Source organism: Schistocerca gregaria, chromosome 6 (genome assembly GCF_023897955.1).
Source record: "Schistocerca gregaria isolate iqSchGreg1 chromosome 6, iqSchGreg1.2, whole genome shotgun sequence".
In the NCBI taxonomy this organism is placed as follows: domain Eukaryota; kingdom Metazoa; phylum Arthropoda; class Insecta; order Orthoptera; family Acrididae; genus Schistocerca; species Schistocerca gregaria.
In genome coordinates, this window is record NC_064925.1 from 506,073,121 (window position 1) to 506,087,290 (window position 14,170).

The 14,170-nt window shown below is 45.1% G+C and overlaps 1 protein-coding gene across 3 annotated transcripts in view; it reads left to right on the plus strand.

Annotated features, from left to right (window-relative positions):
- The window catches only part of LOC126278314 (transcription factor AP-2-epsilon), a 750,640-nt gene that overhangs the window by 145,422 nt on the left and 591,048 nt on the right, over window positions 1–14,170 (plus strand). Inside the window, exon 2 of one of the 3 annotated variants that reach the window (XM_049978331.1) lies at window positions 6,649–6,746. The exons of 1 other annotated variant lie outside the window; for it this stretch is intronic. In XM_049978331.1, the coding sequence (XP_049834288.1) occupies window positions 6,687–6,746 (60 nt within the window). In that variant the 5' untranslated portion in view covers window positions 6,649–6,686. The remainder of the gene's footprint in view (window positions 1–6,648; window positions 6,747–14,170) is intronic. One more of the 3 variants, XM_049978332.1, reaches the window with a different exon arrangement.

The window sequence follows — 14,170 nt, forward strand, 5'->3', positions numbered from 1 at the left end:
GGGGCCCCCCGCTGTGCCTGAGCGCCCTTTTGCCTCGGGGTGTCTTCCATCTTCCCCTTCCCCCCTCCCCCCCCCCCCCAGGCGGCTCCTAATAACCGCCGCTTACCACATTACTCTGCACTAACAGACTTAATACCAGTCCTCCTCTCTATAAATAACCCCCTGCTAACGCGGATAAGCATTAATTTAAGGCCGGTCCCGCCTCTTTCTATTTTCTTTATTTTTCACTTTATTAAATTAGCGCTAACCAGGGAGGTGTTCAGGAAAACGTAGTTTGCCTGTTATACGTAAGACGATATCCTCGTAATTATACGCTAGAGGTCGGAGGTCAGTGGCTCGGGCTTTGGAAACAGCAGACATACCATAAGAGGGCAGGACAATTCGGAATCCAAGTTGGACATAAAGGAAGTAACTATGCTCTGTTACTCGGAGAAGAAGAGTTAGTTTAGCGAGGTAGCTGCTCGTTTCGTTTCCTAATGAGGTCACTTATCAACAGGAAATTTCTTACTCAGGCTCGCGTATGTGTCTCTGCTGCCCTAGGAAGTTACATGAAGTGAAATTTAGTTACGGTTATTTGACGGGAGTGTAATGTAATTCTTTTTCCCAATCGCTGACAAAGATCACTTGTGTGCCTGCTGAAAAATGAATGACAGAGAAGCAAGGGTGACTGAGATAAGATTTGCCTCCGAACAATCTATGACTGTATTGTTGTAGTACTGGAAGTATTAATACATTACACAGAATGGCAGAACGGATTTTCCAATGAAATGTACAGTGCGTCCCGTGTATTGGTTGGTTAGTCTGGAAATTAAAGAGACTAAACTGCAAAGCTATCAGTCTCCATGTATTTAGGTTCATAATTATACAGGATGTCTATTTCTCTTGTCAATCCCAAATTATTTTTTGCCAGGAGCAAAATAAAAAAAATGTATTAAGCAAATGTTGTCCAGCTACCACAATCACATCAACCAGCATGACTGCCTTTCTTCTAACTGTGTTCGTATATTTTTATTCCGCAATCTGCTTCCTATCCTCAAGACGTGTTCCAAGTGTATCAGAGTGTAGCAGTCGTATGAACATATGAACATGACGGTATCAAAACCTTAACACAAAACTGACTTTTGTCTTCTTGTAGTAACACACGGTACAGGTACCCCCGGAGCATCGTAACCTATTCACTTGCTGGAGTTGACAATAACCACATGGAAACGCTAAAAAAATGCACACCTCTCTTTCAGTCAACCGTCTTTACTTAATTTATGTTGGTACAATGTTCACCATCGAAGTGGAGGTACACATACTACACATCTATGCAGAATGTTAAGAGAACAATTATTACAATAATTAAAAAGAATCTCACAATCACAATTATGTGTTCTTATTTGCAGTATGGATATTGAGGTACTGTAAAACGATATACAGGGTGGACATTAATAAAACCGGATAACCCCAGGGAGGGATTCATGACCGTAAATGCAAGATAAAAGATACTTCGATCATGTGTCCGAAAATGGACATTGCGCATGCAACGACAATAATTCGTCCTGGAATACAGTACAGAGCTGCATCGCATCCACGTCTCAAGAGATGTCCAATGTGGCCGCCATGGGTTTGCTGGTGGTAGGGATAGTAGCGGTTGTCATGCATGATAAACATGATCGGGTTTAGCTTACAACATGTTGGCACGCTCTTGCTTGGAGCCTGTTATTTATTTATTTATTTTACACGTCTAGTTCCGTAGGGAACAAATCTCCATGCTCCTGAAACGTGTCAGTACTATAAATCAAAACGTCGGGTTTTGTTGACTCGTATGTTAGAAACTGTACTAACTGGGTCTTACTGTGGTTTAGTATTAGTTTATTTTCTACACGTGTTCACAGGACCTTTTCTTTCTCCATATCCAGTCAGCAATCTGTCCCAGCAGTTTGTCAGTTTTATTAATGTTCCCCCTGTGTTCTGTTCAGCAAAGGCAAATCTTTATTAAAAGCTGCATGTGCATTAATTTTCTTTTATTGTGTTGAACGTGAGCGTTGTGCTACTCGGCAGTGGAACGCTACAGAGAGCGATGTTCTGCCAAGAACCCAGCTTCCCAACTAATTTGGAACTTACAGCCCAAGGCAACACAATCGTCGTAGAACACACAAAGCCGCCGAAGTTACAGTTGTACGACTGCTGGTATTATTTTAAAAATACCGGTAACCCGATACATCGATATTTAAAAAGTATTATTATCGGCTCACGATGTATCAGGTAACGTATCGATATATCGACGTAGTGTCCTATAAAAATATCGCCTTCACATTGTAAATATACTGCAGTTCTACAGCTATATATTTAAGTATTGACTTATTATTAGATATTCTGTACATCACCAAGCAAGCAACCTGCCTATCTCTCTTAGAGCAAGAATTCAAAGGAAAACGATGCACATTTACGCTCAGTGATAACCACTTTACGAACAAGGTAACTGCATGTAAGTGGCACAGTAAAAGATTTCGGCACGTATCGGATTTGTCCGGAACACCCCAGGTCCACTTTCCAGTTGTATCACTTGTGCCAACACCAGCGACCTGGCACTTGCAGTGTCAAAATTGGGTGGTGAAACATAGACACAGACAACAGAGCATGCACAATGTCGGCACTAGTACAGTGTATATCCACCTTTCGCAGCAATGCAGGCTGCTATTCTCCCATGGAGACGATCGTAGAGATGCTGGATGTAGACCTGTGGAACGGCTTGCCATGCCATTTCCACCTGGCGCCTCAGTTGGACCAGCGTTCGTGCTGGACGTGCAGACCGCGTGAGACGACGCTTCATCCAGTCCCAAACATGCTCAATGGGGGACAGATCCGGAGATCTTGCTGGCCAGGGTAGTTGACTTACACCTTCTAGAGCACGTTGGGTGGCACGGGATACATGCGGACGTGCATTGTCCTGTTGGAACAGCAAGTTCCCTTGCCGGTCTAGGAATGGTAGAACGATGGGTTCGATGGCGGTTTGGATGTACCGTGCACTATTCAGTGTCACCTCGACGATCACCAGAGGTGTACGGCCAGTGTAGGAGATCGCTCCCCACACCATGATGCCGGGTGTTGGCCCTGTGTGCCTCGGTCGTATGCAGTCCTGATTGTGGCGCTCACCTGCACAGCGCCAAACACGCATACGACCATCATTGGCACCAAGGCAGAAGCGACTCTCATCGCTGAAGACGACACGTCTCCATTCGTCCCTCCATTCACGCCTGTCGCGACACCACTGGAGGCGGGTTGCACGATGTTGAGGCGTGAGCGGAAGACGGCCTAACGATGTGCGGGACCGTAGCCCAGCTTCATGGAGACGGTTGCGAATGGTCCTCGCCGATACCCCAGGAGCAACAGTGTCCCTAATTTGCTGGGAAGTGGCGGTGCGGTCCCCTACGGCACTGCGTAGGATCCTACGGTCTTGGCGTGCATCCGTTCGTCGCTGCGGTCCAGTCCCAGGTCGACGGGCACGTGCACCTTCCGCCGACCACTGGCGACAACATCGATGTACTGTGGAGACCTCACGCCCCACGTGTTGAGCAACTCGGCGGTACGTCCACCCGGCCTCCCGCATGCCCACTATACGCCCTCGCTCAAAGTCCGTCAACTGCACATACGGTTCACGTCCACGCTGTCGCGGCATGTTACCAGTGTTAAAGACTGCGATGGAGCTCCGTATGCCACGGCAAACTGGCTGACACTGACGGCGGCGGTGCACAAATGCTGCGCAGCTAGCGCCATTCGACGGCCAACACCGCGGTTCCTGGTGTGTCCGCTGTGCCGTGCCTGTGATCATTGCTTGTACAGCCCTCTCGCAGTGTCCGCGGAGCAAGTATGGTGGATCTGACACACCGGTGTCAATGTGTTCTTTTTTCCATTTCCAGGAATATATATATATATATATATATATATATATATATATATATATATATATATATATATATATATATATAATCTAACTTCTGCACCATTTGAGTGCAGTAATGTGTTCACTGTAAATTAGTATCGTACTAGTTCTGTAACATGTTTATTACCTTACAAACTAAAATCACTTTTTTCAAATTTTAAGTTCAGTGCATTAGTGTTTGTAAAATAATTCTTTCATATAGCGTTCATTAAAAAAATGACGATCATTCCACTTGGGGCCCGTGGACGGTACATTAGCTTATTTATTTCAGTTGTAAATATTTGTCATGTGTAATTGTTTTTGTGACATTTTCTGCATCCTGGAGGACCTCTTCCGGATCAATTGGAATGAAAGTAAATCTAATCTAATCTAAAGACAGACAGACACTAACGACGTACTGCATCTCCCCGCTCCCCTCCCACTCTTGCCTCACAGCACTCACAGCGCCGAACCCAGACCACGCACCTGCTTGTGTCCCATATTCCGACTCTTCGCCTGCGCAAGCCACTGCTCCCGCTTTGCGCTGCGCTCTGACGTGCCACCCCCGCACCGCCGCCCGGCCGCCGCCTCCCCGCCCCCGGTCAGCCGCTGCCCAGTGCCCCTGGCCGCCACCCGCCACCCGCCTCCCATCGCCCGCCTCCTGTCTCCTTGACATTTGCCGCCACGGGCCGCCTTCCGCCGGTCCGCCCACGCGTCTGATTGAGTCGTGACGCTGTTGCCGCCTTGGCGACTACCACACGCCTCCCAGAGCACCTGTCCACTGTCACACCTCACGTCACTCCAGTCGCCATGCGCCCTGCTGCGGCTCTGTACGTCGACTTCCGTGACAATTACTTTCCGGACCTGAATACGTCAAGATCAAGTTGTGAAAGCTGGGAGTATTACATATGCAAATGAACCTCTACGAATAGTGAGTTGACCTAATGTGATTCCCTAGAATGACAAACTGTAATGTCTGTCTCCTTTGTCCACCGGCACTGGGCTCTGAACGAAATGCATTGCGCTGATGAAAGCGAGCTGAATGGAGTCCATTACCTCAGGCACGTAATTAATGACAACGTGCACATGTGTCACAGTTCGTACAATCGCAGCTCGGAAATAGCTAGATGAGGCACTCATGGGTCTAATCAGCGCATCAGATTAACGACAACTGAATTGTAGCTGACGCAGTCTGTGTATAGTTCCCAAACGGGCATGTTCTCGTGCTACATCTCCGGTACCTAGCCGTCTATCGGGTAGGCAATTATTAGGGATATTTGTTATTACCTACCTAGCACCAGCACACACTAGATAAAATCAGTACAAACTCCCTATCCCTGTCCTTACGCTCTTCAGACAACAGTGCATGTGAAATATAGACCCATGCTCGCCCCCCCCCCCCCCCCCCCCCCACACACACACACAGAGAGAGAGAGAGAGAGAGAGAGAGAGAGAGAGAGAGAGAGATTGATAGAAGTGATCTTCCATTAAAAAATTTAGCAATTTAGGAATAGAAACGAATCATACATATTATCAGGAACGTGAAACTAACCAAAAAGCACGTTGCCATGGTGATGCAGCTATGATGAACTATTCGTAATACCTTAACAACAGTAACTGTAGTATAGATACAACACTCACAAACAAGTTACGTATTAATGACACAGGCCGGCCACGGTGGCCGAGCGGTTCTAGGCGCTTCAGTCCGAAACGGAGCGACTGCTACGGTCGCAGGTTCGAATACTTCCTCGGGCATAGATGTGTGTGATGTCCTTAGGTTAGTTAGGTTTACTTAGTTCTATGTTCTAGGGCACTGATGACCTCAGCTGTTAAGTCACATAGTGCTCAGAGCCATTTGAACCATTTGAATATTAATGACACGATTTCAAACTCCTAGCAGGAACCTCATAATAACTTCACAGTACTTTATGTTAACCTCATAAGATAATAAAGAATCTCGTAATGTTATTATCGCTCTTATTTTGATACCAATTCTTCTAAAGACTTTATCCCGTTATATTTCTAAATCTTCTAATATTTGTAACTGTAACTTCCCAGACTTACTGCAGCACAGGATTTAATGTTAGACACAGTGTGCAAGGACGAACAGCAACTGCTTATTATTAAAACTGATCTTAATATAGACCGAGCCACGATCAATTTATACATGGTAACCGGTTTCGGTTGCAGTCACTGGTGAGGCGTCAGTGTCGGTAGTATGAACGAAGTAAAAACTTCTAATATGTATCACTGGATAGCGGACATCCGGTTGGATCTGTATAACGTGTTGTAAGATTAGTTCAGTATTTACAGGTAATACGTGTACATTGTTTGATGCGACTGCTGACCTCTCAGTCACCATGTCTTAGACAGCTCTTTCCGGCCATTAAGTGTTAAGTCTGTTATCCAGCTGTGAACTAGAGGACGCTACATAGGTCTCTGGTCTATTAGAGTCAAGCTACCAATCAGAGAGCGCTAACTAGGCGTTTAGTCTGTTCTAGGTAAGTTGTGAACCAGAGAGTGCTAACTACGCGTTTTGTCTGTTCTATGCAAGTTGTGAACCACAGAGCGCTAACTAGGCGTTTTGTCTGTTCTAGGCAAGTTGTGAAACAGAAAGTGCTAACTAGGCGTTTTGTCTGTTCTAGGCAAGTTGTGAGCCAGAGAGCGCTAACTACGCGTTTTGTCTGTTCTATGCAAGTTGTGAACCAGAGAACGCTAACTAGGCGTTTTGTCTGTTCTAGGTAAGTTGTGAACCAGAGGCAGAGGCACGCTGCCCGCCATGACGTTCCGCTGCGTGCCCGCCTTCCAGCCTCTCAGCGGCGACTGCAGTGCGCCTTGGGTGAGTCTCGCCACATCTGCTGTCCTACGCTAACTTTACACTACACTATTCTGGACTACACTACACTACTCACCAGCAGCTTTACACAAGACATGCTTTCAAACTAACCAACACCACAACACTAAAGTTTGTGAAGATACTAACATACAGGCGAAACAGCCTGAACTAATGCCAGACTTGGAGAATGTGTAAAACAGTGTGTTAACAACCAACTCAGCTACTGCAAAGATACACATACGCCCAACCCACGGCATAGCAGGATCAAAAACGTTTGTGTTAAGCCATTACAACCAAGAAAAAAGTAATATATGCTGTGTGAATGATTTATCTTGTCTTCATGGATCGTTGCTAAGTATTATATGCGCATGTACAAGTGATTTCACAAAGTCGAATAGCTCTAATATTTGATAAACCGTTTTTGGCAAGTGAGAGCGTGCAAATCGAAAGAGTAGTTAGCCATACGTTTTACGACCGAAAATTTTTGGCCGTCTGCAGACCAGTACGTATCTCCATTGGAGGCGTATGGAGTCACCGTGCAGTTGCCAACTGTCAGAAGCCTGTTAGCATGTACAATGGCTCTGCGATCGGATCCAAGCATCGCGCCAATGGAGATACATACTGGTTTGAAGGTGGTCTATCTGCAACTGGAAACAGTTACGAGAAAAATAAGGCACCATTTGTCATCTAGACCGATTTTTCTATTTTTTATTAAATTACCTAAAGCATCATAGTTGTTCGAGGTATGACTTTAAAATAGAAAAATGTCTAATAAATATGCTACATGTGACACCGAAAAACGCTAGTACGGTGGAGTTGTAGCCGTATTGATATGTAAACATAGCGTAACGAGGCTCATACTGAAGCGCAAAAGTTTTGGGATGCTTCCTAATATCGTGTCTGACCTACGTTTGCCCAGCGTTATGCAGTAACTCGACATGGCATGGACTCAACAAGTCGTTGGACGCCACTGAAGAAATATTGAGCCATGGTGCCTCTTTAGCCGTCTATAATTTCCAAAGCGTTGTGCACAAACTGACCTCTCAATTACATCCCACAAATGTTCTATGGGATTCATGTCAGGCTCTCTAGGTGGCTATATCATTCTCTCTAACTGCTCACAATGGTTTTCCAACTAATCTCGAACAGTTGTGACCCGTTGACATGACTTCGTTGTTTGGATAGCTGCAAATGATCTTCAAGTAACTGAACATAACCATTTATAGTCAGTGGTCGGTTCAGTTGGACCAGTCGACCAAGTACATTCTATATAAACACAGCCCACACCACTATGGACTCACCGCCTACTTGCTCAGTCCATTGCGTCCATGGATTCGTGGGGTCTGCACCACACTCGAACTCGACCGTCAGCTCTTACCAACTGAAACTGGACTCATCTGATCAGGCCACAGTTCTCCTGTCGTTTAGGGTCCAGCCTATATGGTCACGAGCCCAAGAGAGGCGCTGCAGGTGATGTGCTGTTAGCAAAAGCTCTCGCGTTGGTCTCCTACAGCCATAGTCCCTTAACACGCCAAATTATCAACACCGGCCGGTGTGGGCGAGCGGTTCTAGGCGCTTCAGTTTGGAACAGCGATAACTGCTACGGTCGCAGGTTCGAATCCTGCCTCGGGCATGGATGTGTATGATGTCATTAGGTTAGTTAGGTTTAAGTAGTTCGAAGTTCTAGGAGACCGATGACCTAAGACGTTAAGCCCCATAGTGCTCAGAGACATTTGAACCATTTGAGCCAAATTCGCCGCACTCTCCTAACGCCGTACGTCCCACATTGATTATTTCACGCAATGTTGCTTAAAAACCATTCAACAGCCAAGATCGCATAAAATATTTTTCATTGAAGACAACCGTTTTCAACAGATTATACTGTCATCCTCAGGTCTTAAAATCTTTTGTTGGAAAACATTCATTTAACGCTGGGCTCAGGCACCAGAACTCACGTGGATAAAAATAAAACACATTATAAAAGGTTTGTCATAGCTAAAATATTTAAAAACATAAAGCACATTGTGTAACAGGCTATGTACATGTACATATTGCTCACAGTTGCTTCTTGCATCGTAGAAACACGGTACACAAGCAACAAGCAACTGTGAGCAAAATATAAATAGAGTTACCCAAAACAAAATACCGTGCGTTACAAGCAAATGAAAGTAAGCAAGGTAGACTACTTTTTGTGTGGAGCTAGCATTTACTTCAGATACTGTTCTAACAGTAAAAATGGTAGCATTATGTGTATGAACAAGATTATGAGCATGGGCTATCTACGACAGTTTATTATATATCTGAACACCTAGAAATTTGAACTATTCAGTCTCGCTAATCATTCTGTGTAATTAAAACGACAGGTTTTGTTGAATTGTGTGTTAGAAACTGTAAAAACTAGATCTTACTGTGATTTAGCTTTAGTTTATTTTCTACAAGTCGTGAACTTATGTCTTGAATTGCACCAATCGGAACAGTGCCAACGTTGACACAACATCCTTTACTATCAAGCTAGTTCCATTAGCAAACGGAAATATTTTAGAATCACCTGTAACACTAGAATGCAAATCATTTATATAAATTAAGAGGATGAGTGGTACCATATCTGATCCTTTTGCTACCTCCCCAGTGATGTACTGGGTGACCAAAAAGTCCGTATAAATTTGAAAACTGAATAAATCACGGAATAATGTAGATAGAGAGGTACAAATTGACACACATGCTTGGAATGACATGGGGATTTATTAGAGCCAAACAATACAAAAATTCAAAAATGTCCCACAGATGGCGCTTCATCTGAAGAAAATAGCAATAATTAGCATAACAAAGTAAGACAAAGCAAAGATGATGTTCTTTCAGGGAATGCTCAATACGTCCACCATCATTCCTCAACAATAGCTGTAGTCGAGGAATAATGTTGTGAACAGCACTGTAAAGCATGTCCGGAGTTATGGTGAGGCATTGGCGTCGAATGTTGTCTTTCAGCATCCCTAGAGATGTCGGTCGATCACGATACAGTTGCGACTTCAGGTAACACCAAAGCCAATAATCGCACGGACTGAGGTCTGGGGACCTGGGAGGCCAAGCATGAAGAAAGTGGCGGCTGAGCACACGATCATTACCAAACGACGCGCGCAAGAGATCTTTCACGCGTCTAGTAATACTTTTTTTGGGTTCATTATAAGCATGTGTGTCAATTTTTACCTCTCTATCTACATTATTCCGTGGTTTATTAAGTTTCCAAATTTATACTGACTTTCTGATCACCCGGTACAATACGGAAACGACGACGAATACTGGTACGGAATTTAGACTACAGTGCAATGAATCCTAGTGCATCTGTTTGTTTCGATTCAATCTCACAGCCTAGTGAACACGCAAAACGAAATTAATTGCGGTCCCTTTTGTCACGAGAGCAGTGGAGCGCGTCCTTCGTTTGAATGGCGCTGGCGTTCCGCTCCGCCGCTTCGTTAACGGCGAGAGTTCATCAATTCGCGGTCCAGATCGCACCCGCAGACAACACCGTCCGGGCGAAGGTAGCGCGCGTGGGTCTCATGGCGCATGCTTTACGGCGCATGCTTTACGCCGCGGGTTTCCGGTGCGCGACCCGCCCACGGCCGGGCGATCGTCCTCGGATAGCGCGCCTTGCCGCCAGAGTATACGGCCGCTGCTGATGTATACGGCGTCTCGCGGCGACGTATAAATACCTGCGTAATAACACACGTGGCCGGCGGCCGGCCGTAGCTCAGCGCCACCCCCGCGCCCCTCGTGACGTGTCAATCGCTCGCCGCTCACCGCAGCGACCGACAGTCCCGCCGCGCCAGTCCCTGCTAGAGATCTGAAACGGAGCGAGTATGACGCTAACGTTGCGGGTTGCATACTTCACAGCACAACGCGACGCTGTTACATCAGTGCTAATGGGCTTCCTTCGCGGGGCCAAAGAGATATAAGGGCCCTGCAACCAAAGTTAACGTAAGGAGGGCTATGCGTGAAGCGTTCAGTGAATTCGAAAATAAAATTCTATGTAGCGACTTGACAGAAAATCCCAGTGAGGCGTGGCGCCATATAACGACCCTGCCTTGGAGGTGGTTAAGTGGGAGATTTGTCTCAGAGCTGGATAGTGACAGGTGGTGACGCGAGACTGGACGCGCACGTAGTTCATGTATCAGCCGATAGAGGAGAATACTGGATAGGGGGACTGTGATTTTAGTTTCGATTCTGCCCACTAGAGTGCACTACAGTAATAATGTTTTTCATAAACTATTTTCATAAAGTGTTATTAGGTCTTTTTGTGTACGTAAAATGTTATAAATGTGTTTTAGCAGTATGAATGATGCGTGAGTGTGGTTTAAGGTTAACGAGTTATGTAGTGGGATTTAGTGTGGGAACATTACGAAGAAGTATGGATATGGACAAAGGGGATTTTTGTAGAACAGATTTGTAAAGTAAGTTTATGATAAAGGGAAAGTTAATTCAGGTATAAATAACAATAGTATATAACGTTAAGCATAAACAAAACTTCAGCATATTAGATAATTACGTCGGTAAAAAGCGCAGCCGTTAGGTTTACTATTTTTCGATTGGTTATTGATGAAAAGCGCGGGCTGACGCGGGAGAATGTTGTTTTGCTATTGGCTGCTGAGTAAACTGACCAATAGTAAAGCAACATTCTTCGCGCGCCTTTCTCTGCTGGTAGAGAAGACTTAGAGTATTCTAGAGAGGAGTCGAAGCCTAACCATGAAAGAGATCGGACGTGTGCAGTAGTAGTTCAAATGGAAACGTTAAGTTGCCAGATCTAGCAGTGTTTCATACATCAAACGTGTTGGAAAGTGACGTCATAATTATTCCGATGTGTGTGTAGAAATTTAGGAATTGTTAAGTGAATTTTGTGACGAGAAAAAGACATATATTCCGCGTGGCGTATAGAGCAGGTGGGTGGCTAAAAACTGTGACTGCGTTTGGTTCCGACAGACTTAATATTTGGCGTGCATTCTCGTTCAAAAACAATCAGTATTTTTGTAACTATTACGTGTTCGGGAAATGCAACACCATAAACTCGCTAACGTGAGTGAAAGGGATTGTGAGTGACTGTGTTAAGACTAGTACGGGCTTGGCAGTGATACTTGTTCATCTAAGCTTCAGAATATATTAATTGAGGACAATATTTCCAACCTTTCATTTCGTGTTTCTCCCGAAATGTAGATTAGTGACTTAAATTGCAGCCTGATGATCTGCTGAGGCAAAGTTCACAGGTAGGTGCAGGTCCGTCGTAAAGGGACGGAAAGAACCGCGCCGCCGCACCAGGAAGTTCTGGTCTTACGTTAAATCAGTAAGTGGATCGAACAGCATATCCAGACACTCTGGGATGATAATGCCATTGAAACAGAGGATGACACGCGTAAAGCTGAAATACTAAACACCTTTTCACAGAGGAAGACCGCACTGCAGTTCCTTCTCTAAATCCTCGCACGAACGAAAAAATGGCTGACATCGAAAGGAATAGAAAAGCAACTGAAATCACTCAACAGAGGAAAGTCCACTGGACCTAACGGGATACCAATTCGATCCTACACAGAGTACGCGAAAGAACTTGCCCCCCTCCTAACAGCCGTGTACCGCAAGGCTCTAGAGGAACGGAAGATTCCAAATGATTGGAAATGAGCACAGGTAGTTCCAGTTTTTAAGAAGTGTCGTCGAGCAGATGAGCAAAACTATAGACCTATATCTCCCACATCGATCTGTTGTTGAATTTTAGAACATGTTTTTTGCTCACGTATCATGTCATTTCTGGAAACCCAGAATATTCTCTGTAGGAATCTACTTGGGTTCCGGAAACAGCGATCGTGTGAAACCGAACTCGCTTTATTGTTCATGAAACCCAAAAAATATTAGATACAGGCTCCCAGGTAGATGCCATTTTCCTTGACTTCCGGAAAGCGTTCGATACAGTTCCGCACTGTCGCTGATAAACAAAGTAAGAGCCTACGGAATATCAGACCAGCTGTGTGGCTGGATTGAAGAGCTTTTTAGCAAACAGAACACAGCATGTTGTTCTCAATGCAGAAACGTCTACAGACGTTAAAGTAACCTCTGGCGTGCCACAGGGGAGTGTTATGGGCCATTGCTTTTTACAATATATATCAATGACCTAGTAGATAGTGTCGGAAGTTCCATGTGGTTTTTCACGGATGATGCTGTAGTCTACAGAGAAGTTGCAGCATTAGAAAATTGTAGCGAAATGCAGGAAGATCTGCAGTGGATAGACACTTGGTGCAGGGATTGGTAACTGAACCTTAAAGTAGACAAATGTAATGTATTGCGAATACATAGAAAGAAGGATCCTTTATTGTATGATTATATGATAGCGGAACAAACATTGGTAGCAGTTACTTCTGTAAAATATCTGGGAGTATGCGTACGGAACGATCTGAAGTGGAATGATCATATAAAGTTAATTGTTGGTAAGACGGTGCCAGGTTGAGATTCATTGGGAGAGTCCTTAGAAAATGTAGTCCATCAACAAAGAAGGTGGCTTACAAAACACTCGTTCGACCTATACTTGAGTATTGCTCATCAGTGTGAGATCCGTACCAGGTCGCGTTTACAGAGGAGATAGAGAAGATCCAAAGAAGAGCGGCGCGTTTCGTCACAGGGTTATTTCGTAAGCGTGATAGCGTTACGGAGATGTTTAGCAAACCCGAGTGGCAGACTCTGCAAGAGAGGCGCTCTGCATCGCGGTGTAGCTTGCTCGCCAGGTTTCGAGAGGATGCGTTTCTGGATGAAGTATCGAATATATTGCTTCCCCCTACTTATACTTCCCAAGGAGATCACGAATGTAAAATTAGAGGGATTCGAGCGCGAACGGAGGCTTTTAGACAGTCGTTCTTCCCGCGAACCATACGCGACTGGAACAGGAAATTGAGGTAATGATAGTTGCACGTGAAGTGCCCTCCGCCACACACCGTTGCGTGCCTTGCGGAGTATAAATGTAGATGTAGATGTAGATGAACCTGTGATGTCACACTAGTCTGCTTGTCCGCCACAATATGCGAAGGCTCGGCTCTGTGCAGGGCCCAGTAATTCAGTATTTAACCGAAAAGATATCCACTGAGGATCTTAATTTTATAATGTGATATCGAGAACTTACATGCATTTAAACACCCAGTCAAGAATTATCAAACTCGTCTGAAATAATTACTAGCTTCCCGCCGGAGACGGCACTCGTTAAGACCTGCAGTGTCTCGTGCTGTGACGTACTCGCCACGGCGTATTTCTCGTGGGCCTCGTTGCTTCGTTACCGCCGTAGTTCCACGAGTATGACGAGCCTGGGTACTGTGGCGCTGCACTCGCTTCATACTCACCGACTCGCTCGCTCTTAATGAAGCGTGCAGTAGTGTAAGCCTAGTCGTCACTTACTGTTAGTATGT